Genomic DNA, 23,811 nt, shown 5'->3' with positions numbered 1-23,811 from the left:
AAGCTTAGGAGCAAACTCATCACAGATCCTCCAGACCAGACCAGCTGCTACCTGAATACCATCAAGTGACCCCAGTCAAAGTCACATGGAGCAGAAGAACAGCCCAGCCAAGTCTCGCCCAAGCTTCTGACCCTTAAAAGTCAATAAAATAATTGATATTTGAGGCGATGAAATTTGGGGGTAGTTTGTTATACAGTGACTAGATCATCGAAACATTACAAAGGTACAAATCTTATTATCCTAGAGGTGGTAAAGTTTTAAATGAACAGTAAATAGACCCACAGACAGAGAAAACAAATTTTTGGTTACCAAAGGGGAAAGGCAGCGGGGGAGGAATAAATCAGGAGTTTGGGATTAACACATACTCACTACTATATATAAAATAGATAACCAACAAGCACCTACTGTATAGCACAGGGAACTATACTTGATATTTTGTAATAAGCTATAAGGGAAAAGAGTCTGAAAAAGTATATATATATATAAAGTATATATATAAAAGTATATATATATATAAAAGTATATATATATATATATATATATAACTGAATCACTTTGCTGTACACCAGAAACTAACACAACATTGTAAATCAACTATACATCAATTAAAAAAAAAAAGAATTGGGAAATAAGCGTGAAAAGGGTGTAAGTTGGTGAGAGGGAGCTAGAAATAGCTGGGATTTCCAAGGCCCTCTGAGGTCAGCACCCCTAAACATAAGTAGTTTTTGGTGGTCTCACACGGCCACGAGGTCATGGGCACCCTTACGTAAGTTATTAATTTCTTTGCTTGTGAAATTGGGGGCTGAGCCCCCTCCAAGACGGCAGACACCCTTGCTCTTGTTGGTGATATTCAATTGAAGAAGATTCCCCTCTCCTATTTTTTTTTCCCTCTATAACTCTGGGCATGATTTTAATCATAAATACAAGCACAACTTAATCAGAGAAAGATGTATTCCGTCTTCCAAATGCGCTGAGAGCTCCACTAAATATTAGTAGGTTCAAAAGCATTCCCAGAGCACTGGAGTTTTATCGGAGCCTATTTCAATAAAGGCTGCCTTTGTCATAAATCTCTAAAAATACGGTAAGGGTCACTCCTATTTGGAAAAATTTTCAGTTTTCCTCTTTTTTGCCCTCTTTCCCTTCCTATCAGAAGGCTTTATCCCTTTTGTAGTCCCTCTGATACTGGTGTACATCTGAAGTCATACTGTGATCACACCAGTATATGCTCTTTAGAGCCTGCTCGCATAACAGAAGTCAGAGGTAGCAGGAGGACAGTGCGGTTTTATATTACCACCATTCATCACAGCTCTGACAGACGATTCTGTAGAGGGGAGAAGAGTGAGAGTCGCCTTGCCAAACTAAACATGATTTCCACAGAAGCTCGGGTATCCTGACTCTCCCAGGCAGGGAGAAATCAACAGATGCACAGCCCTGGACAAAACTAACTCGGAACTCACTCCTGGAAATGCTATCTTAGGTCTTTCTAGCCTGGGATTCGGACTCTAGAAAGAGGACCCATATACATTTTAGGGGACAGAATGACCCCCAAAACTTGGGATATGCCTTAAATCTGTGATTCCCAATGGAGAATGGAGAATGATCATATCTGAATCATGAGGAGAGCTTTTCGAAACCACGTCTGTCCAGAGGCAAATCTTTTCCTCTCCAGGGAGAATCAGAAGCTCCAGGAAAGGGACTGTGGACAGGCCTTGTAGAAGCTCCCCCAGGGCATTCAGAGGTGGGGAAGCACCTCCTGCACCCACATGTGAGCTCGCGCACGCGCGTGCGCGCGCACACACACACACACACACACACACACTCCCCCTGCTTAAAACCGATGCCCTGAGGAATCCTAATAAATTATCCATACAATCATCTAAGCACCCTGAAAACCTATTCCTAGTCATCCTCTCTCTCTTCCTCTAGGAAGCAGATTGTCAACCCTGTGGCCAGTAATACAGTAGTCAAAGGGAATCTAGAAATTCCAGAGGCTTTGTTCTTCTGAATAGTTGAGCTCTCCACGTAGCTACAGGTCTGCCCATTTAAGCACTGAGTATTTTATTTTTCAAAATAACATTTCAGCAATTTTGCCTAGAAAACCCTCTAGTACCTTACGGCACGTGTTCAGTTACCTGAATATAATTTAGCCTCACCTGCATAATTGAAAGCCGTTACTGTAAGCATCAATTTCTGTCCTGAGACTTGAAGAGGGAGTTTATCACTGAAGGCCACAAAGAGTTCCAAATGCATGGAAGGCAAGTGGCAAGTTGGAGAAGAACAAGCCAAAGATGGGACTCCAAATAAAAAGGCCACCAGCAGATGTCAGAATCCACATAGGGTGCCACAGAGATAAAGACTGGGTTAACCACAAACAGGATAAGGTTTAGGAAAATTGTCCATACAGGCACTGCATTCTATGACTTGATCGTCTGGGCTGGCATTACTGGGGTGCACAGGCAAACATCTCAAGTCTAAAGGGTCATCTCCTCCTGTCAGAGTGTCTTCCCCCAGCACTCCTTCTAATCCAGTGCTTCGAATTTCTTGTGGTCCCAGAGAGGACCAAAGGCTGCCTTTCCGGTCAGTCAGCTGTGTGTGTGTGCGCTGTGTCTTCTGTGAGGGTGCTCGGGGATCTCTCTGACTTACTACCTGGACTTTGGCTGTGTTTCAGGAGGTTAGATGGCTGCATAGCTGAGCTCCAGATAGATAAGGAGATGTTATTCTTCCTTATTTTCCTCTAAAACTACCTCCTTCCTGGGTCTCGTGTTCAGCGTCACTGAACAAGCCCAAGGTCATGTTCTCCATACAATGAGCTTCTGTTCTGGGCTGTATCTTTTCCAATTGTGCGGCTTTAATTGGAGCAGAGCCTGCTGCTTGTGTCATGGGGTGGCCAGTGCTGCAATAACCTCTGGGAAGGTACACAGCCACTGAGGACCTCACTGAGGTCCTCTGAATTACCAGCCTCCAGGGACAGATCCCCTCCCGGGGATGAGATGGCCTCTGGGAGGAAGACAAACTATCAGTAACCCGCTATCAGAGGCCACTCCTCGGAGCAAGGTCAGAAGCCAAAGAATAACGGTGACTTAGCAGCTTACATTACAGGCAACAAAATCTAACAGACCTTGCCTTCAATTAACTGAAGTCGCGTAACTGAAACAGGGCCAGAGAGAACAATCTATCTGCACAGAGAGGCGTGGACGAGAGACTTAATTGAGAAAGAAGAAAAAAGAGGACAGGCAGTCATGTTTTTGTTTTTATTTTTCAAATCACCTTGCAATGTCTCTGGCTACCTTTGATCAAGCTGCTTTTTCAGAGAACTCCGTCTTTGCTTTCCCTCCTAATACCACTCCACCCTCTGGTCGGCCTAGTTTCTCTTATTTTTCTTCTATTCTGGCTGATATTGAGGCAAAGAGGTAGGGAAGGATTTGCTACAAACAGCAAATGCGGTGAAGAGTGAGTGCTTGAGAATCAGAGCTGGACCTGGATCCCAGCCCCGCCTCCTCCTGGCTGTGTGACCCTGGCCAAGTGACTTAATTTCTCTGTGACTCAGCATCTTTCTCTGTAAAAAGGAGAAAGAATCCAGTAGAAGAAAGAATATTTGAAATGAGTGAAGGTGGTCTAAAGGTACGAACTTCCAGTTGTAAGATGAATAAGTTCTGGGGATGTAATGTACAATATGGTGACGATAGTTTGTAATAGTGTATTAAATATTTGAAATAAGAGAGTAAATCTTAAAAGTTCTTACCACAAAGGGGAAAAAAAACGTGACTATGTGAAGTGGTACATGTTAACTAAACCTATTGTGGTGATCATTTTGCAATATATACATATATCGAAATATTATTCAAGGTGGTACACCTTGAACTAATACAATGTTATACGTCTGTTATATGTCAATAAATGAAAAAAAAAGATACTTCATCATGCAAACTTCACAGGAGAGCTGTGGATACAAATGGAGGCAATACTTACGAAGGGCTTAACAGAGGGGCTGGTACACAGAAAGACGACCCTGTCTGATACTCTTAGAACGCGCATTAAGATCTTAAGGTCTCCACGGAGAGGTCCCTGAGGATCTAAGTAAGAACTACTTTTCATGAACATACATGTAAACTGGTACTTGAAAACTGTTTTAACAACTTCAGACTCATTCTCAGAGATTCCATGCTTATTTGTGTGGGAATTTTTCCATTTTCCCAATAAATGCAAAGAAAAGTCTTATCCAGATTACCAAAACTTCCAAATGTTTACAATCCAGGACAATTAGAGGTCTCCACATGCAGATGTCAATTCCTTTCATTCCCTCAAGGAAGCACGCTTTTTAGTCATATTGTCTCACATGCCTCCTCCTTAACATTGGGGTTCTCGGGTCTGTTCTTATTCAGTCTCCCTCTACATATCTTCCCTGGAGGGCAACACTCCGCCTTAGTCTCTCCTCACCTCCTGGCACTGAGTACCATCTCTTTGGTACCCTGAACAGGCCCCTTCAAAGGACACCCTGTTTTGGTACAAGTGGCTCCTTCCGTCAAGAATGACCATCCTTCAACCTGTTTTAACAGATGCTTCTTGAGGCCCCACCCAAACGTCAAGTACCTGGTGAAATCTTTCCAACTCTGCCCTCTACAGACACTGTTCATATGACACTATGACGTATTCACTATGACCTGATCTGCGTCCCTTGCCCAACTCAGGGCTTTCAGAGCAGTGCTTTCATGTGTGTCAGATCCCCTGAAGATCTTGATAAAAATCTAGATTCTGGTCTACATTCTGTGCATTCTGATTTGGTAAGTCTGGGCTGGGGCCTGAGATTCTGCATTTCTCCCAGCTCCTAGGTAATGCTGATGCTACTGCCCGGTAACCCATGTGAGTAATAAGCTGTTAAGAACATCTCTCACATCTCAGTAACTTGGTATCATCATCATCATCACCATCATTATTACCATCACCATCATCATCATCATATCATCATCATCATCATCATCATCATATCATCATCACCACCAACATCATCATCATCATCGTCTCATCACCATCATCATCATATCATCATCATCACCGCCAACATCATCGTCATATCATCACCATCATCATCATCACATCATCATCATCATCATATCATCATCACATCATCATCATCATCATCACCACCACCATCATCATCTTTTGACACAGCTGCCTAGCAACTGTACTTAGGGAGATGAGATGTCAGGGCTGCCTGAAATCGTGGCGGACAGTGGTGAACAGAGGATGTGCATCTGGTGTGGGATGGACTAGAAAGTGCGGGTAGAATCAGAGAGGAAGAGGAGGCAGGATGAGGTTAGTGAAGAGACAGGAGGTAGCAAAGAGAGGAAGAAAAGAGAGTGAAAAAGATGGAGAGAGAGACAACAGGAAGGAAGTGACGAGGGAAGAAAAGGAGAAAGGGATGGCCATCAAATGAGAAAAGAAAGGTAGCTGACTTCCCTCCTTGGGGTGGGACTGGTCCTACATCATCTGACTTTACAGAGTAGGGGGTGGACTTCTGGACTTGAGCCCTCCCGAGGGTGGGCACTCTAGCCATTCATGCCCAGAGCTTCCCCCCTTCACTCTAAATGTTCTGCCTTCCTGAGCAAGTGAGGAACTGTCACTGTGAGAGGAATAATAAATGAGGGTCTATGTCATGATTATGTGTGTAGAAAACGGCGTATCTCAGTTCAGAAGATCTCAGTCTGTAGGAAGTCCTTTATCCTAAGACTTCAAACTGATTGTCCATTCAAACAACCCAAACAAAAGTTACCTGATACAGTTCGATCCGTTGTTCAGGCACTCTGGCTTTCGGGTTCTGTAAACGAAAGACTCTGAACTCTGCCTTCACCAAATTGGAAGCATTCTTCTCCATGGCGGAGACGTCAAATCGGACAATTCTGAAGTAGGGTCTGTAGAAAGTGGGCGGGATGGCATCTGTAAAAAGTTAGGGCAATCATTCAAAATGATAAAAATCCATTGTTCTCTCACAAAAGACCACGCAGCCTGAGATAGTCTTAAGAAACCATACGGGAAATATCTACAGAATGATTTCGTTTCCAATGGCCAATTTAATATCATTAACAATTGAACCAGAAAAAAAAAATAAACATCTGCATTTGGTTACAGGAGCAGCCGATTAATAGGGATTAACAAACCACTTCCAACTCCGTTTGAGGCTATAAAGTTAACCCTCTCCTCTGAAAGCTGACAGAGTGGTGGAAAACCCTAGATGGTTATAAATTGGAACAAGTTCATGACAGTGGATGCCTGGAGAGAGCCGTCGGGCTTGCGTACACTTTCATCAGTTGTGCCAGGAAAGGAGCTCCTAATGGCAAGCAGTTTGCCCATGTATTTTTTTTCCTTGAAATTTTGGCACTCAAACACTCTGCTCTCTCCAGCTTCATGGACTGCATCTTTTTTGGCTTTGATAATTTGGTCTTTCACACACATAGGACCAAATACACCCTCTAGACAAGTGAGGGTGAGGACATTTGAATAAAAATATACAGATACTGGCTATACCAGGCCAGTCTTAAAATTCTTTATTCAGCATAAATGTCCATTGGTGGGAGGGAATCCTAGCTAATGAAGAGGAAGAAAATCAACCCAAATGCCTTCTGTTCTGAGTCACGAAAAATACAGAGATGCAGAAAGCCCACAGCAATTTCAAGTTCATGGGCTGCTAGAATTTTGCTGTTACTTTGTAGTAACCTGTCATTGCCTTTGAATATGCAACTTGAGGTTACCCCCAAACCAAAGCAAGTCCAAATTCTATCCCCATACTTCATATACAACACCGATTTATTAAGCACCTACACTGGACAGGCCACCTGTTACAGGTACATTCCTACAGTATACGTAGAATAGGTATATTTCTACAATACTCTTCCAAAATCTCCTGCAAACTTACTTTCGTTATTCTGGAATGTTCCATCCAACTCTGGTGGCTCCATGATTTTCTACCCCCTCCTCAATTATGTCACTTCACTGCAACATAATCATTCATTTTTTTATGGCTTCTTACAAATGTTTTTATTACTTCATTATTATGTTTGCTTATTTTATTTCCCCATGAAATCTTAAGAATCTTGAGGACTAACCATATTTTCCAGGTCTTTCTTTTTCCCCGTCTACCTAGGACAGGGCTCTGCACACGTGGAGTTCACCAAATACCCACTGTTTACGAAGTTGGTCATCAACAGGAGTCTTGAAAGACTCAGGTGTCTGGCTATTGGCAAGACTAGCTTCTTATAAAACAAGTGAACCATCCTGCTGATGTTAAAATAGAAATAAATACCTTTTGTGATTTCCTGGGAAATCCATGCCCTGACAATTACACTGAAAAAAAAAAATGCTAGGAACACACCAACATTTCCTCATCTGAAGAGCTCTGAACTTTTTTCCCTCATAGAGGCTTTTCCCCATCCCTTTCCCATGTCCTGTGGCTTCTGGAAAGCAGCTCATGGGGAAGTGGTGAATTTCAAACCATGCCCTGCTCGATGACTGCTTCACAAAGGACTGTGGGAATTGAAGCTTTGTAGCTCAGAAGCCTCAGAAACAAAAACAAACAAGCACGCAAACAAAAAACCCCAAATCTAAAGCACCCACGTTTCAGAGAAAAGAAGGTATTCATGTGGACACGGGGATGGCCCTCTGCATCACTACCGTGAAATACTCGGTGGACAGTTTCAGGCGGACAAAAACATTCACCCGGCCAGAAAGGTCTGGGGAGCCCCCTAGCTTAGCAATTTGCAAAGGTAGCTGCCAGGACCTTTCCCTCCGCTGGAACGTGCCCAGCCCAGGTGATTGGACAGGCTTGTCCCATCCTGATCAGCTCAGCTGAAAACAGTCTGGGGTCCCAGGTAGAGAGGCCTGGGGAGGGCTGGGGCCAGGCCTCCTGGCTTCACACACTCTCCAGTTTGGCCAGAACCTTCCACAGGCCTAGTGGCTGCCTTCAAGTTCGCATGGCCTCCCCATTAGACAGCAGGAGCTTCAAACATGCTTTGAAAGAGCATCCTGAAAGCGCAAAGCTGCTTCAGTGCATTTCCTGTCATTAGCGAGAGTAAACATCTCATTGGTTTTCTCCCTCTTATTGGAACCCCCTTCAGGCCTGTGTTACTTCCACAGACACCCATCATTCACACCCGCCAACCCCAACCTTATCCCTCCATCAAGTTTGTAAATAAGTGCTCTTGAGATTTATTTTTATTCTCTTTTGTGTTTATTAAACTTTGAACAATTTTTTTCCCTTTCTGGTCCTCTGCCCATAAACACACTTTCTTTTTATGGCCGCTTTGGACCAGGAGGTCAATTTTGTTTCTCCTTCTTCTAAGCAAATCATCCAATGATCCTGTCCTAGGCTTTCGAGCTTTGAAGGGGTGTTTGCAAATATTTACAGGAATTGCTTGATAGTTAAGTACGTTGTTCTGCTCTGCTCCCTATACCCTGGCAAACAGCCCTCCTCCTCTCTGGCCATTATAACCATTTTGGCTGCTTCAGCCGCCTGATACTACAAAGCCACAGTTTTGGTTCTTGCTTTATAAGTCGAAGCATTTAACACAGGAGGTGAAACGGCAGCTGAGCGTTCTCCCGCAGCACGTCGGCTTTGGTCTTGTGACCACAGTGAAGGGACCAGGCCAGCAGGACACGGCAGCTTTTCCCACACCCCTGCTCCAGCACCCGAGAATGGGAGCTCACTGGATAAAAACTGGTAACTAAAGAACTGACTACCACTGCTAAGGGTCAGTCCCAGCTATCCCTGGCTGCCCTCTGCTACGGGTCACCAGTCCCATGCCTGGCTGAGGAACTTGAGCGACTTGCCAAATAGCCTTACATTTGGGGGAAAAACTAAAAATCACAGCAAAGTGCTGGGGCCTAGCCTGTGACCCTGCCCTTACCTCATAAAGGCTTGTGGACGCCTGGTGCAAAGAGCTCAACGTGGCCCCTCTACACCCAGCCTGGATGTTGAGGCTCGTTTCCTGGGCTCGGAGTGGCTGGGTAGGTAGTTAATGGCTTGGGCAGCCCTAATCCATCCATCCAGGCTTGGAGGGATGTAGCTTTTTTCTCCACCTTCTCCAAGAACTCATTTCCCCCTTTGGAATGGGACGTGTCTCTAAAGGCCTCTGGAATTCCGATCCACTTCCTACCCCATTGCCAGGTAGTCGGGGACTTGTGCTTGACCTTTGCTAACTTGCCCATGCTCATCCTAGGTTTTTTTTTTAGTGGTACGCAGGCCTCTCACTGTTGTGGCCTCTCCCGTTGCGGAACACAGGCTCCGGACGCACAGGCTCAGCGGCCATGGCTCACGGGCCCAGCCGCTCCGCGACACGTGGGATCTTCCCGGACTGGGGCACGAACCCACGTCCCATGCATCGGCAGGCGGACTCTCAACCACTGCGCCACCAGGGAAGCCCTCTTCCAAATTATTGATTAGCTCATTTGTAAATCATCTTCTCCTTGTGTTAGCACCCTGCGGTCAGGATTCTTCACTTAGAGTTCTTTGGTTCCCCATGGCCCAGGGATGGCTTCATGGGCATGTGACCAGGGTGGTGGTACCGGGTCCCAAGCTCAGAAAAGCCTCACACTGGAGTTTGATGCTCTGTGGTCACCATCTTTAAACCCTTAATCATTTCACCTTTGAATTTACGCTTCGTACGTGAAGTCTGATGGGACAACGGAGCACGTGCAGGGGCATGGGGCCTCACTCATGTGCTGGGCCACCCTCCCGTCACCTCCAGGCCTCCCCAGGACTGGCACTCAGCCCCCTGCCCCTCGCGTCCAGGACAGCCAGCATCAGGTGCCCACACCTGAACATCTCCGGGCAGGGCATGGGGGCGGCTGTTTGAGCTGAGTCTGGCCGCATATTCAGAAGCAGCCCAGTGGGAGAAAGTAGCTAGTCCTTCCACAGTCACATACAGTTATAGGATCCGAAGGCAGTGGGATCTTTAAGGCCATTTGAATTTTAACCCCAAATCAAAAAGTCGTAGCTATGGGGCAACAGGGACATCAGTGGGCTTTTCTGAGCCTGTTTCTTCATCTATATAAGGAAGTAAATAATTTCCTATCTCATATGTATTGACTCAGGTTGTCAGTTCACACAAGCGAGCAGACAGAACATTCAAGCACTGGGTCTCGCACACATTTCCCCTCAAAAACGTCCCTTCCTATCCCCCTTTCCATCCTGCAACAGAGATGCTAACTGGTTCTTGGGCCTTCCTTGAATGTCCCACTGAGAGAGAACACTCTCTTACCAACTAACTTAATTAGAAGAGAAGGGACAGGAGCAGTTAAGTGTCCTGGGACAGTTTATAAATGACTGAACAAAAACCAAAGAAAGGTCTTACAACATCACCAATACGTGAGGAGTTCTGACAGAAAGTGTAGATTTGGAGGCTGAAAGAAATACCCCAAGGATATCCAGAGTTCAGCCTTTAGGGAGGCAAGGCTTCGATCATCTATCCTGAATCTGGTAGCAGGTTGAGCTAGATGGCCACCCAGCTCACTTGCAGCTCTGCCTTTTCATCATTCTCATTTTGATCTTCTCCACGGATGGAGCCTCCAAAAAGTATTTTTTCTCCCCCAGATTTTACATTAGATGACTGTCCCTCACCACCTGCTTTAGAGTCACATGGGGAGCTTAGGAATATGCTTATTACCTGCCTCTATCCCAGACCTACCGTGTGAATCCCAGGTGATTCTGTCTTACATCCAGATTTGATAACATCTGCCCTAGACAATGTCTAACCATAATGAACTTGGCCAGGCTTCCCTTCGCTTCAGTGTTATGAACTGGTTAGGGACGAATAACATATGTCTATCCCACCATCCCCTCCCTAAAAAAGAATGGCCTGGTCTCACTGCAGCCTCAGAATTGACTTCACAATCACCTCCCATGTTCTAATAGTTTTATATGCTTCATGTCTGCTAAGAAGGTGTTTTTAATCCCCATTTCACAGATTCAGAAATCAAGAGCAAGGAGAGTGAAATAAGTCCTGGCTAAGGGCAAGGTGAAGCTGGCCTGTCATCAAAAGCCCTGGCTTTTCACCACAATATCCTGCCCTCCGTGCAAAAGAGTCCCCTGAGTCGAAGACATGAATCCCACCCGAGGCAGAAAGACCAACACCCTCACTGGAGCACTATTGCAAAAACGGGCACAAAGACGTAGCTCTTGCATAACTAGAGATCTGTTAGACCTTGCAGTAAAGCTCCAGAAACTTTAATGCAAGGCCCGGTATTTTCACTGATACTCCTTAAAAGAATGGCTCTGGTTTGGAGATCTGGGGCTTGTTCGTGCGGAAGTTCCCCCCAAGAGGCACTTTGCTAATACTAGGACTGCCCAGGATCATTTGGACGCCCATAAGAGATGTGCCTGGTGCCTCTATCCTCAGTAGCATCCACTGGCTCTCATCCCCAAGCTCCTCAAACACACAGAACAAACTCTTCATTCCCCTTTCCAGAAATGACTGCACTTTTCCTACAGCTCTGTAGTAATTGGCGTGGACTTTTGACAGCGCTTAACGGGTGTAGTGGCCCCTCATTCCTGACATCCCCGGCTTTGAGGGAAGTAGTTTGGGGTTCATTAGACATTCCTCAGGGAGCAGCAAGAAAGCCACCCGCCACACGATTGGAGGGCCAGGAAACGAGCTGCTATTTGTATGTGCGCGGACACAGCCAGCGAGAAACCAAGACAATTGTGTTCGGGGGTTTTCTCAAATTTGTCTTGGCACACGGGAGATAGATTTGATTTCACTACCACATCCCAAACACTGCTGACATTCAAGTCACAGCAATTTAACACAAAGTGACTGAGGAATAAACAGTGCATCACCAGTGGTCTCTGATGTTCTCCCTGGCCATCCCTCCTATTAAATGTAACCCAGCACCGGAGCATCTGTGATGGAAAGTGGGTGTCTCCGAGCAGGGGACAGACCTAATGTGCTGCTGGCAGTTGGGAGTCACTGTGTCAGCATCAGCTTATGTGACTTGGCCTTCATCAAACTGCTATTTGAGTCTGTGCACACTGTCAGCAGGACCGTTTTGGCCCCTTCTTACACAAAACCAAAAAAAAAAAAAAACCGTTAAATCACAGTGATGCTGGCCCACAGTGGTTGGTTTTCTTGAACTATGACAGACACGGTGTTTCTAGTGTCTACTCCAAAGTTTCCATCACCTTCATAAAAACCCCACTTAGGTGGAGACACCTATTTTGTTTTGATTCTTCTATGTTTCTCATTGTGCTCAGGACTGTGTATGGAGAGGGCACGTGGACCCGCTTTTGCGGGCAGGTGGACCACGAATGGGACATATTCCTTTGGAATGATGTCACAGTGGGAGGCTGTCCTCTTGGTTGGAGTAGGTGATTGAAGCCACTCTTCTCTGCCATTGTCTCATTCTTTAAAGCACATACAACTCTCTTTTTTTTTTCCTCTCTCTCCTTATTTTCTCTCCTTCCTTTGCTCCATTTTCTTTCTCTCTTTTCTTACTTCTCTTCAATCTGTGCTTCTTTTTCTCTAAAAAACAGCGGGGGGGGGGGGCGCTTCCCTGGTGGTGCAGTGGTTAAGGATCCGCCTGTCAATGCAGGGGACATGGGTTCAAGCCCTGGTCCGGGAAGATCCCACATGCCACGGAGCAACTAAGCCTGTGCACCACAACTGCTGAGCCTGTGCTCTAGAGCCCACGAGCCACAACTACTGAGCCTTCGAGGCACAACTACTGAGCCCATGAGCCACAACTACTGAAGCCTGCGCACCTAGAGCCCGTGCTCCACAACAAGAGAAGCCACCACGATGAGAAGCCCGTGCACCACGAGGAAGAGTAGCCCCTGCTCGCCACAACTAGAGAAAGCCTGCACGCAGCAACAAAGACCCAACACAGCCAAAAATAAATAAATAAAATAAATAAAATTTTTTTTACATGTTAAAAAAAGGGGGAAGGGGCAGAATCGCCATGATTTTGGTCCACTAATGGCCTTTAAAGAGGCCAATGATCTCATGACATATTTATCCACACAGCTATTCTAGAACCCAGCAATGGCTCCCAACAAGGTCAACAGAAAGAAGGCAATATGCACCGATTCCACTAACACGTTAAACTTGGAAATGTAGGATCTCGCCCTTAATCTCTTAATGGATGAGAAGCACCCTTTATTTTTAATCTCTTTCTACAGATTGAGAAACTAGTAAAATCTTGCCAGACTTACACCAAACATTGCCAAAATAAAGATGGAAATGTACCCTCTCGGACATTCTCGCTCACCGCTGCAGAGAGCCTTCTCAGCCCAGAACAGACAAATTTCAACATTCCCCTTTCCAGAAACTACTGCATGTTCCCTGCAGCTCCATGACGATTGGTGTGGACTGTCCGACATGCCTTAATGGGTGTAGCGGCTCCTTATTAGCCTGAAAATCTTTCTCTAAGCTTTCTAAAATTATAGCAGCGATGCACATAATGGTTATTGCGTTTCTTGTACCGGGAGCTCGTCTCTGTGTTGTCTGTAAGCTTCTTGCTTGTGGCCTAACTTATTTGTCAGGCAATCGCCTAATTACTTTGAGGCACTGTGCTGCTTTCCTGCTCTGCCCTGGAGCTCAGCGAATAAGCAACAGGGCACACCCTGCTAGGATTGCAAGCTATTTACCAACTTCACCAAGTGGGACGGGCTATTCCTGCTAATGTATTAAATTCATGACTTGGGAGTGAGTAAAGGTGAAGCGGAAGATATGGTCTGGATTATCTAGTTTGAAAAGGAAAGCAAATACAGCTAACGTTCATTCTCTCTGCAACTCTTCATTGCACTTAGAAATGAGAACACATAAAGGGTTTGCCCGGCACCCATTATGTGCTCTCTCAATGTTACTGGTATCGAATTCCTCTTACTGCAGTTTTCTCTACAAGACAAGACAAGACAGTCTCTCCCAGAACTCCTTCAGTGACGGAGAACTCAAACTTAGGCAGATGACCTACTGCAGTCTCTGACAGCTCCGACTGTACAGAGTTCTTCCCTATCTTGGGCTGAGATCTGCTTACCTACAAGGTCTGCCCACTGGGTCTGGTTCTGCCACATAAGATGATTTACCCCCTTTCCACCTGACCCCTACTCAGAAATTGTGAAGCCAAATCTCATGTCTCCCTGCCCCCATCTCTTTTCTTTTCTAAGCAAACATTCCTATTTCCTTTTCTTATTTTTCGTGAGAGCCTTTTACCTTGGTGGATGGTCTCCTCTTTGCTCCAATTTTAAAATCAGACCCTTAAATCTGAACATAATTCTTAAGGCAGAATACAGTAGAACTATCACCTTCCTAATCGTGGAACTTATACTTTTATTAATACATCCCAACTGTGAATGATTCTCATTCATTCTCATTCTCTCTCTCCCTCCCGACTGCCCCACACACACATTCTCTCTCTCTTTTTAACCTTTGTACTCGTATCATATTTTCTATGTGTTTTGAATGTATAATAAATGAGAGGTCTCGGGTCTTTTCCACACAGCCTGTTTTACAGATGTCATTATCTTATGTTTTACACCCTGAGGCTTTTTTGTGTGCAAATTTTACAATCTACCCCGATCCAATGTGTACTTATTTCATTTGACTCCTCGTTTCAAATATGCTGAGATGGATTTGATGTCTGATTTGGTGAACCTGAGCGTTCATTTCTTAAATAACATTGCAGAGGGCAGAGTCTGAAAATCAGTAATGTTCTTTATGCTGAATGCCAGTCCTGAACCCCAGCTAGAAAGATGGTAGGGAGTAAGAATTGCTTGAAAGGAATTTTTAGTTATCAGATATCTTTATTAGCATTTCAGTAGATGGTCATTCAGTACCTTAAAAAGAATACTAGAGTTTCAAAAGATGGTGCTTTCTTAGGGTTAGTAGATGTATTCATTAAGGGTGTGGACTCTTCCTCCATCCTGTTTGTACTGGCAACACAGCTATGGGCAATTAAGATATGGGAACATACAGGAATTATAGGAATCCAGATGAACTGTGGCATGACCGAGTTCTGGAATGGAGCCACAGGTGTTATGCTTGTCTTAAGAATTCATGTTCATTTGGGTGCTAAGCAGCTTTCTGTTCAAGGTCGGGACACCACTTGTGAGAGGAGAAAAAACAGTCTTTAAAGTAAGAATCTCCACGGCAAAACTAGACCACAGCTAAGTACTTTAAAATGTTTGAGTGTATCTTATTTTTATTTAATTATCTGAGAGCAAGCCCTACCCTTTAGTTTCAATCTCATGACTTTGGTGTATAACGTGTACAAATTTTCCTCTGCTCTTAGGGCCACTGGGAGAGAAAACTGACTAAATCCTAGCAGCCAGGACATCCAAAGAGTGAGTCCAACTGGTCCCAAGTTACTTGACACCCTAGCAAAGGAAGAGGCAGTGTCATTTTTGAAAATGGAAGGAGAATTCTTAAGGCAAAAAAAAAAAAAGAGTTTCTCCTCTTTGGGGAAGCTTCAGCTCTGTCTTACAGCTCTCTCTCTATTATCTTTTGAAGGCTTCAGAAGCCTTAGTGGCAGGGGTCAAAACTCAGGTGCTTTCTGAAGCTTTCTCCGCTCTCTTTTCTCACTGGCGGTTGTGTAGATGGCACAGGACAAATGCCTTTATTTAGTTACAAGCCAATGGCTCTCCTACGCTTCTTAAAAAGCATTTACTAAGCCCCCTTTAAAGAAGAGCTCTTTGAATGAGCCAGTACTTCTTAAATATGTTAGGGTGAAAGCAAATAGAACTCCCAGGGCACCATAGTGATATATACACACATGCATAACCAGAATTAAAAAAGTAGCAAACTGAGGCAGAGAGATGGAACCTTTCTACAACACCAGTGTGGGGTTTACCTGCATGTACTCGGGGAATACTGCAGGTACGCCCCAAAATCAGGGGAATAACTTTCACCAGGTTGGGGTGCATCTGTTATGTCCTTGACACACCATATTCCGTTTCTTGTCATATTACATTGGTTTCATTAGACTGTTTTTAAAGCCTAGACAACAATCAGAAAGATTTCCCCATGTCAGAAAAGTGGGGAAATAGTTCCATAATCTCATCTGAATAAATTAATTGAGCTTTTGTGTGTGCAAGGGAAGGAAGGTTACCAATGAAGAACACTGTACAGCAGAGCACCCAGGAGACACGGTCCTGAGGACAGTTGCTGCCAGAGGAGGTTTGACAAGGGAAACTCGGTAACTCCTCTCAATTCCTTCAAGGGCTCTTAGACACCCCTAGAATTCTCCTTAGCAGGGAGCAAGTCCTGTGGCTGCCTGGCCATAGCACTGGACTGGAGATCCCTGAGGGCCAGGGAGAGATCTGCGCACATCTATCTCACCCATCAGAGCGTTCCTTTTTAGACCCTCCTGACCAGGCCACCCACTGGACCGACACTTGTAGGAGCGACCCTGGGAACACTGGCTTTATATTGGAGAGAGAAGCCTTTGTAAGTCTCATAAGTACAGGGGCCGAATCATTCATCTTCTCTCTCCCCAAGGCCTCCTAGTACATAGGAAGTGCTCAATAACTATCACAAAGGAAAAGAAGATGAATTCTTTTCTCAAACAGCTGAATCTTATGATGAGAACCAGTGTAAATCGCAAGCTCTGACATCTTCCTAGGATCTTAATGTCTCACAATGTACTTTCACATACATTCCTTCATCTGAGCCTGCTAACACCTAGGTAGTGTTATCTCCATTCTACTGTGGAGGAAACCGTAGTTCAGAAGCCAAATGGTTTTATTTAAACGAGTCTGGGGACTTCTTAGCGCTAACCTCTGACACCAGGCTTGGGACCTACCCTTCCTGTAAGATATAAAGCAGCTGACAGAGCAGGCAGCACAATCTCTTAAGACGGTGCATTCGCAAGTGAAGGCTGGGAAGACCAATTCTGAGACCTTCGTGGGATTCCGACTTGAAGAGAGATACAGCAATGCTAAAATAAACACTCTGTCTTTTTCACTGGCTCTGATGCTCTGGTGAGAGCGGTTTTCATTGTTATTGTGAATAGCTATTCTAGTGCCAAGGGCAGAAGCATCTTCCTCTAAATGCCCAGCAGCCTGAGAGGGATGGCGCCTAGAAGGGACCGAGATGGAGAAGTGATTTATGCTCAGGCAGCTACCTTGGCAATCACGACATTCAGTGACCTTCCCTGGAACCGGTACTTTGGGAATGACGCCAAGAGAGATTCAAGAGAGAAGGAGGGAGCAGATTCCCCCATGTTTCAGCGGGAGATTAAGCTGTCCTCAGGCCATCTCTTTCTTCCACGGTGGGTAAGGGGGAGACTGGACCACAGGCAGCCACAGCAGTGGGTATAAGAAAGACTCAGAGGGACTCCCCTGGCAGTCAAGTGGTTAGGACTCCATGTTTCCACTGCAGGGGGGCAGGGGTTCGATCCCTGGTCGGCGAACTAAGATCCCACAAGCCGCGTGGCTCAGCCAAAAATAAAAATTACAAAAGCAATTAAAAAAAAAAAGAAGAAGAAAGACTCAGAGATGTTTTTTGACCATCAGCCTCAATGACAAAATCACTTTTTGGTGTATAAAGCGAGTCCACAATTGCCCAGAAGTTTACTGCACTTTTAAAATTTTCCCTCTGGGGCTTCCCTGGTGGCGCGGTGATTGAGAGTCCACCTGCCGATGCAGGGGACACGAGTTCGTGCCCCGGTCCGGGAAGATCCCACATGCCGCGGAGCGGCTGGGCCTGTGAGCCGTGGCCGCTGAGCCTGCGCGTCCGGAGCCTGTGCTCCGCAACGGGAGGGGCCACAGCAGTGAGAGGCCCGCGTACAGCAAAGAACAACAAAAAAAATTTCCTTCTGGATGTAGAGCATCAGCTGTGACCTCTCCTCCCTCAAGATGGCTTCACAGAAGTCATTCTGCCTTGAACAGGCAATCAGTGCAGCCCAAACACAGATGGACTTTTACAAACGCCAGCTGATCCCTCTGCTTCCTTTTTTATTTTGAAACCAACTGATTATACATTAATTACTCCTTGTTCATTGTAAGAAGGGAGCTGAGGGGCCCTCAGAGGCAAGTACGCGTTCTCCATAGCTCTACTATAATCATACACACGTCCAAGCTCATGTCCACGCCTCTGTGGGCGCCTGGGATCCCCTGACTACAGCTTCTAACCTTGCAGAGATCAGAAACGTGGTCTTGCTCTTGGTGGGCCTCCCAGGCTGCTTTGTTTCCACAAAGGGTAACACTGATGGGGAGAATGACGGGGGTTGGTGGTGCACATACAGACACACGAACTTCACAGCATGTTCAGCAACATAAAATATCCCAGAGAAGGATGCAAGAATCCTAAAAGCATTTTATGAGTCTAATATATAGAGCGACAACACAGAGTCAGTCCTATTTCCCCAGCCTGCAATCAAACCAGCTTTTCTCGCAAGTCTAGCGTAAATGAAGGGAAGCAAAAAGCGCAGGTGGCAACAGGTCTTGGGTGGTGGCCATTTGGACTGTGGAGGGATTTAAAATGTACAATATGGATCTATTTCTGCTCTGCAAATAAGTTTATCTGTACCACTTTTCTAGATTCCACATATAAGTGATAATATACGATGTTTGTCTTTCTCTTTCTGACTTACTTCACTCTGTATGACAAGCTTTAGGTCCATCCACGTCTCTGCCAATGGCATTATTTCGTTCCTTTTTATGGCTGAGTAATATTCCATCGTATATATGTACCACATCTTCGTTATCCATTCCTCTATTGATGGACACTTAGGTTGCTTCCATGTCCTGGCTACTGTAAATAGTGCTACAATGAACATTGGAGTGCATGCATCCTTTTGAATTATGGTTTTCTCCAGATATACGCCCAGGAGTGGGACTGCTGGGTCATATGGTAGCTCTATTTTTAGTTTTTTAAGGAACCTCCATACTGCTCTCCATAGTGACTTCACCAACTTACATTCCCACCAGCGGTGCAGGAGGGTTCCCTTTTCTCCATACCCTCTCCAGCATTTATTGTTTGTAGATTTTTTGATGATGGCCATTCTGACCAGCGTGAGGTGATACCTCACTTCAGTTTTGATTTGCAAAAGGAGTAGGTATATGTATCTGTATAACTGATTCACTTTGCTATACAGCACAAACTAATACAACATTGTAAAGCAACTATAATCAAAAAAAATTAGATTAAAAGGCAAAAAATAAAAAATAAAATAAAATGCACAATATGGGAGGGGCTTGCCAGATGCGAGCCTGAAGACGGCAGGGCGGTACGATCTCTTGGTACATCTCACTACGGGGCATCAGCAACCTCTCCAGGACTCAGTTCCCTCGTGTCTAAAAGGATGTTGGGCTTGGACTAGACTCTAAGGCTGGGAGAGTCACTGGCCACTCCTGAGGTTACGGGGATTCAAGATTAAAAAGCGTGGCCTGCCCTTTCTAGCAACACAGACACCATGGTACAAAGCAAGCCCACTTTTATTCTCAGCCATCCTTTTCTCTCTCGTAAACTCTAACTCAGCTGTGAAAAGTCTTGACAATTTTCAAATAAAGAGACAACTTCAAGATGTATCTTGCTTTGGCCCCTTTGACCCCAACCTACATTTCTAGCTTCACGGGCACGTGACCATCTCTGCTGCCATGTCCCCTCCCCCCACACTGGACTCTGCCCAAAGCCCTAAATGCACCATATGACTTCCAATCTCCAAACATGCCAAGTGCTGACATGCCACCACGCCCATGCCACGTGAATCCTTCACCTAGAAACTGCTTCTTTACATTTGGCAAATTCTACTCATTCTTGAAAGTCCAGCCCAGTTTCCCCTCTTATCAGAAGAATTTCCAGCTCTTCCAGAGCAGAAGCAATCTCTCCCTTCTCTGGGCCGGACAACACTTAGCCTATTGTGTATGATAGCTCTCTCTTTAGATGTTTACCTGACAGATGACAGCATGAGAGCAAGGTCTCAGATTCATTTACCTTTAATGTGTGATAATACCAGCTCTTGCCTCTAAGAATCGCTATAAGGGTTAACTAAGGCAATGACTATGAACACAGTGAGTGTTCAAGAAATGTAAGCTTATATTATTAACGGACCACTGAGAGTAAAAGACGAAAGGCTGCACCCTACTCTCAGAGCCCCATGCCAGGAAGACTCTCCTAACCAGGAACAAAGAAAAGGTCACATATGTCCAAACAGCAGGGGTACCTGAAACCCTGTGGATGGCAGGACTTTTCTCTGCCTTTAAGAGAATGCTATTTGCAGCAACATGAATAGACCTAGAGATTATCACACTAAGTGAAGGAAAACAGACAAAGACAAACATCATATGATATCCCTTATATGTGGAATCTAAAAAAAATGATACAAATGAACTTATTTACAAAACAGAAACAGACTCACAGACTTCGAACACACACTTAAGGTTATCAAAGGGGAAAGGTGGTCAGAGAGGGATAAATTAGGAGTTTGGGATTAACATATGCACACTAACTATATATAAAATAGATAATCAACAAGGACCTACTGTAGAGCACAGGGAACTCTACTCAATATTCTGTAATAACCTATATGGGAAAAGAATCTGAAAAAGAAACGGATATATGTATATATAATATAACTGAATCATTTTGCTATATACCTGAAACTAGCACAACATGGTAAATCAACTCTACTCCAATATAAAATAAAAATTAAATTAAATTTTAAAAAATAAAATAAAATTGCAACACATTCCTGCCCTCCTACCCCCCACCCCCCAAAAAAAAGCCTGAACCTACTCTCAGAGTCCTATGCCAGGAAGACTCTCCTAACCAGGAACAAAAAAAAGGTCACATACGTCAAAATTGCAGCAGTATCTGAAACTCTGTGGATGGAAGACGTTTTCTCTGCCTTTACAGAGTCAAACAAACCAGCACAGTCCTTGGCTGTGCCTCTGCTCCTCAGTTTATAACTATTAATATCAGGAACCTATGGGCACACGTGAGTCCAATTCAACAGGACACGTCTTAGAAAACCACTCTGGGGTCACTAGATTTGTAGACCCATTGGCTCACTCACATAAAACCAGGTGTAGAAGGAGACTTCAAGTGATTTTACTATTAAAAGTACCCACATTTACAGGCAATTTACAACACGCTTTCTTGGATATAATCTCATTTTTAACCTTAATGGCATCTCATGTATATTTTTTGTACAATTGCTGTCTTATTGACAGTGTTTGCTATGAGCTAGATAATTCCCACCGCCCACCACTTGTTGTACACATGAACAGACTGAGGTTTAGAGCAGGCAAGTCACTCGTGCGTGCAGCTAGAACAGAGAAGTGGCTGGAAATCGCAAATCAAGTCTATCTGACCCCAAGTCCACGATCTTTCTACTGCTCCATGGCCTGTCTCTTCCCAATAAAGGCTCCTTCTGAAGTTCTTCAAGGACCGGCGGGTGGAAAGTTCCAGAAGAACAGCCAAAGCTCAGTAAATGATGAGCCTTCTCATCAGAAGATATGTGTATGGTCAGAACCATACACAAAAGGAGTCAGGAACTTTCCCGGCAACAGCCAGAATCTCGGGACAAGATTCAAGGAGAGATAACAGAACCAGATGACCTTTGAAATGCGAACACCCGGACAACGTGTGACACTGTGCTGAGGCTCATTAGACAAGTCTAGTTCTAGCCCTTCGAATCTTCAACTTTCCTCAAATAGGAAAGATGGGGAAGGAACCAGATAGCACTGAGGGTTCAGAGGCTGAGCTTCTGAAAAGCCTCATTTAGGTTCTGAAGGCGAGATATGAGGTCTATGTTTCTGCTGCTTCTCCTTGGCTCCTTGTAAGTCAAGCATACGTTTTGTGTGTGATTTTCTAGCTCTTGATCCAATATATTGTCTGTTGCAGCTAAGTGAGGAGACTAGTCTTCGTCCTGACATGTGGTTGTGTTAGAACCCTTCGGTAAAAACCTCCCACATCTCAGGGTTCAAGGGATGAGGGGTTTACACACAGGCCTATCACTTCTTGGTAAGAATTCCCATTTACCTCTGAAGCTGTGTTGTCTTGAACCTCGCTGTGCCTTGGGAGCTGGTGACCACCTTACAGGGCTCTGGTCAGGCTCAAATATGATGATGCATGTGAACGGGCTTTGCTAAATGCAAAGTGAATCATACGTGCGAGGTGGCATGACTGTATTTACATTTATTCTTTTTAAATATCTTTCTAAATTGAAGTATAATTGACCTACAATTTTATATTAGTTTCAGGTGTACAACATAGTGATTCAACATTTTTATACATTGCAAAATAATCACCATGATAAGTCTCAGTACCACCTGTCAACACACAAAGTTATAATATAATGGACAATATTCCCTATGATGTAAATTATATCCCATGACTTATTTATTTTATAACTGGTAGTCTGTACCTCTTGGTCTTCTCACCTATGTCACTTATCTCCCCACCCTTCTCCCCTCTGGCAACCACCTGCTTGTTCTCTGAATCTATGAGTCAGTTTCTGTTCTGTTGTTTGCTCCTTTGTTTTGTTTTTTAGTGAAATCCTATGGTATTTGTCTGTGTCTGTCTGACTTATTTCACTTAGCATAATAGCTCTAGGTCCATCCATGTTGTCACAAAGGGCAAGATTTCATTCTCTTGGTGGCCGAGTAACATTCCATTGTATATATACCACATCATCTTTTTCTGTTCGTCTGTCAATAAACAACTAGGTTGCCTCCTTATCTTGGCTATTGTGAATAATGCTGCAATAAACACAGGGGTGCATATATTTTTTCAAACGAATGTTTTTGTTTTCTTCAGCTAAATACCCAGAAGTGAAGTTGTTGGATTATACAGTAGTTTTATTTTTAATTTTTTGAGGAATCTCCATGCTGTTTTCTATACTGACTGCACCAATTTACATTCCCACCAACAATGCACAAGGGTTCCCTCTTCTCCACACCCTCGTCTACACTTGTTATTTGCTGTCTTTTTGATGACAGCCGTTCTGACACTGTCACTGAATTAGAATGTACTCGCCACACTTCCCCAGAGGTCACTCAAAGACAACAAGCATTTGCTGACACAAGCTCATCTAATCCCCTGGAAACAACTTTTGTGGTTGATCTCCGACTTTGCAGATAAAACACTGAGGCTCAGAGTTAGTGATCAGAAAACACTGGTAAGTGGATTATCAAACCCAAATCCTGACTCCCAACAGGTGTTCTTCCCACTCATCACATCGCCTCAGACTTAGGAAGGGTCCATTCAGGTTACAGTGCACAGAATTGGAGCCACTCTCAGGGGGCTGTGAGATCACGGTGTCATCAGTCCTATGAGCCAGACCTGCCCGGGACCTCGACATGCACATGGGCAGCCTCCGAAGCTCCTGTAGCCAACCCTCATCTGTTTCCCTGAACCCCCTACAGGTCCTGCTCCAAGCTGAGTTTTAACCAACAGATTTGAGTTTTGCCTTCCGTCCCTTTGTGGCCAAACCCTAGGCATGTGAAGGACTGTCCACGGCCCCGAGCTTCAGGAAGAATGAGGTGGGGTGAAGCAAATGCATGGTAAATCCACTGCCTGGAAAATCTGCCTCTCAATATGTAATATGCCAATAATAACAGCAGCAGCTCAGAGTCCTATCTGCATTATCTCATTTAAGCCTCACAAGACTCGACAAGGTAGACACTCTTTTCATTCCCATTTTGCAGATGAGGAGACCAAGGCTTAGGAGGATTACGTCATTTATCTAAGGTCACATAGCCAGTAAGTGGTGGTGCCAGACTGAAAGTGACTTATCAATACAATGGGCTACTTTTAGTACTTCACTTCATAAGGTAAGATAAACCCATTTATACACAATCTTGCTTATAACACATAGTAGAGT

The 23,811-nt window shown here is 44.6% G+C and overlaps 1 protein-coding gene across 2 annotated transcripts in view; it reads right to left on the bottom strand.

Annotated features, from left to right (window-relative positions):
* The window catches only part of TGFB2 (transforming growth factor beta 2), an 83,955-nt gene that overhangs the window by 25,363 nt on the left and 34,781 nt on the right, over positions 1–23,811 (bottom strand). For both annotated transcript variants that reach the window (XM_060127160.1, XM_060127167.1), the window contains exon 2: positions 5,771–5,934. In XM_060127160.1, the coding sequence (XP_059983143.1) occupies positions 5,771–5,934 (164 nt within the window). The remainder of the gene's footprint in view (positions 1–5,770; positions 5,935–23,811) is intronic.

Source organism: Lagenorhynchus albirostris, chromosome 2, assembly GCF_949774975.1.
Source record: "Lagenorhynchus albirostris chromosome 2, mLagAlb1.1, whole genome shotgun sequence".
Classification (NCBI taxonomy): Eukaryota; Metazoa; Chordata; class Mammalia; order Artiodactyla; family Delphinidae; genus Lagenorhynchus; species Lagenorhynchus albirostris.
Note: the sequence above shows the minus strand (reverse complement) of the source record. Positions and strands in the feature narration are given on the sequence as shown.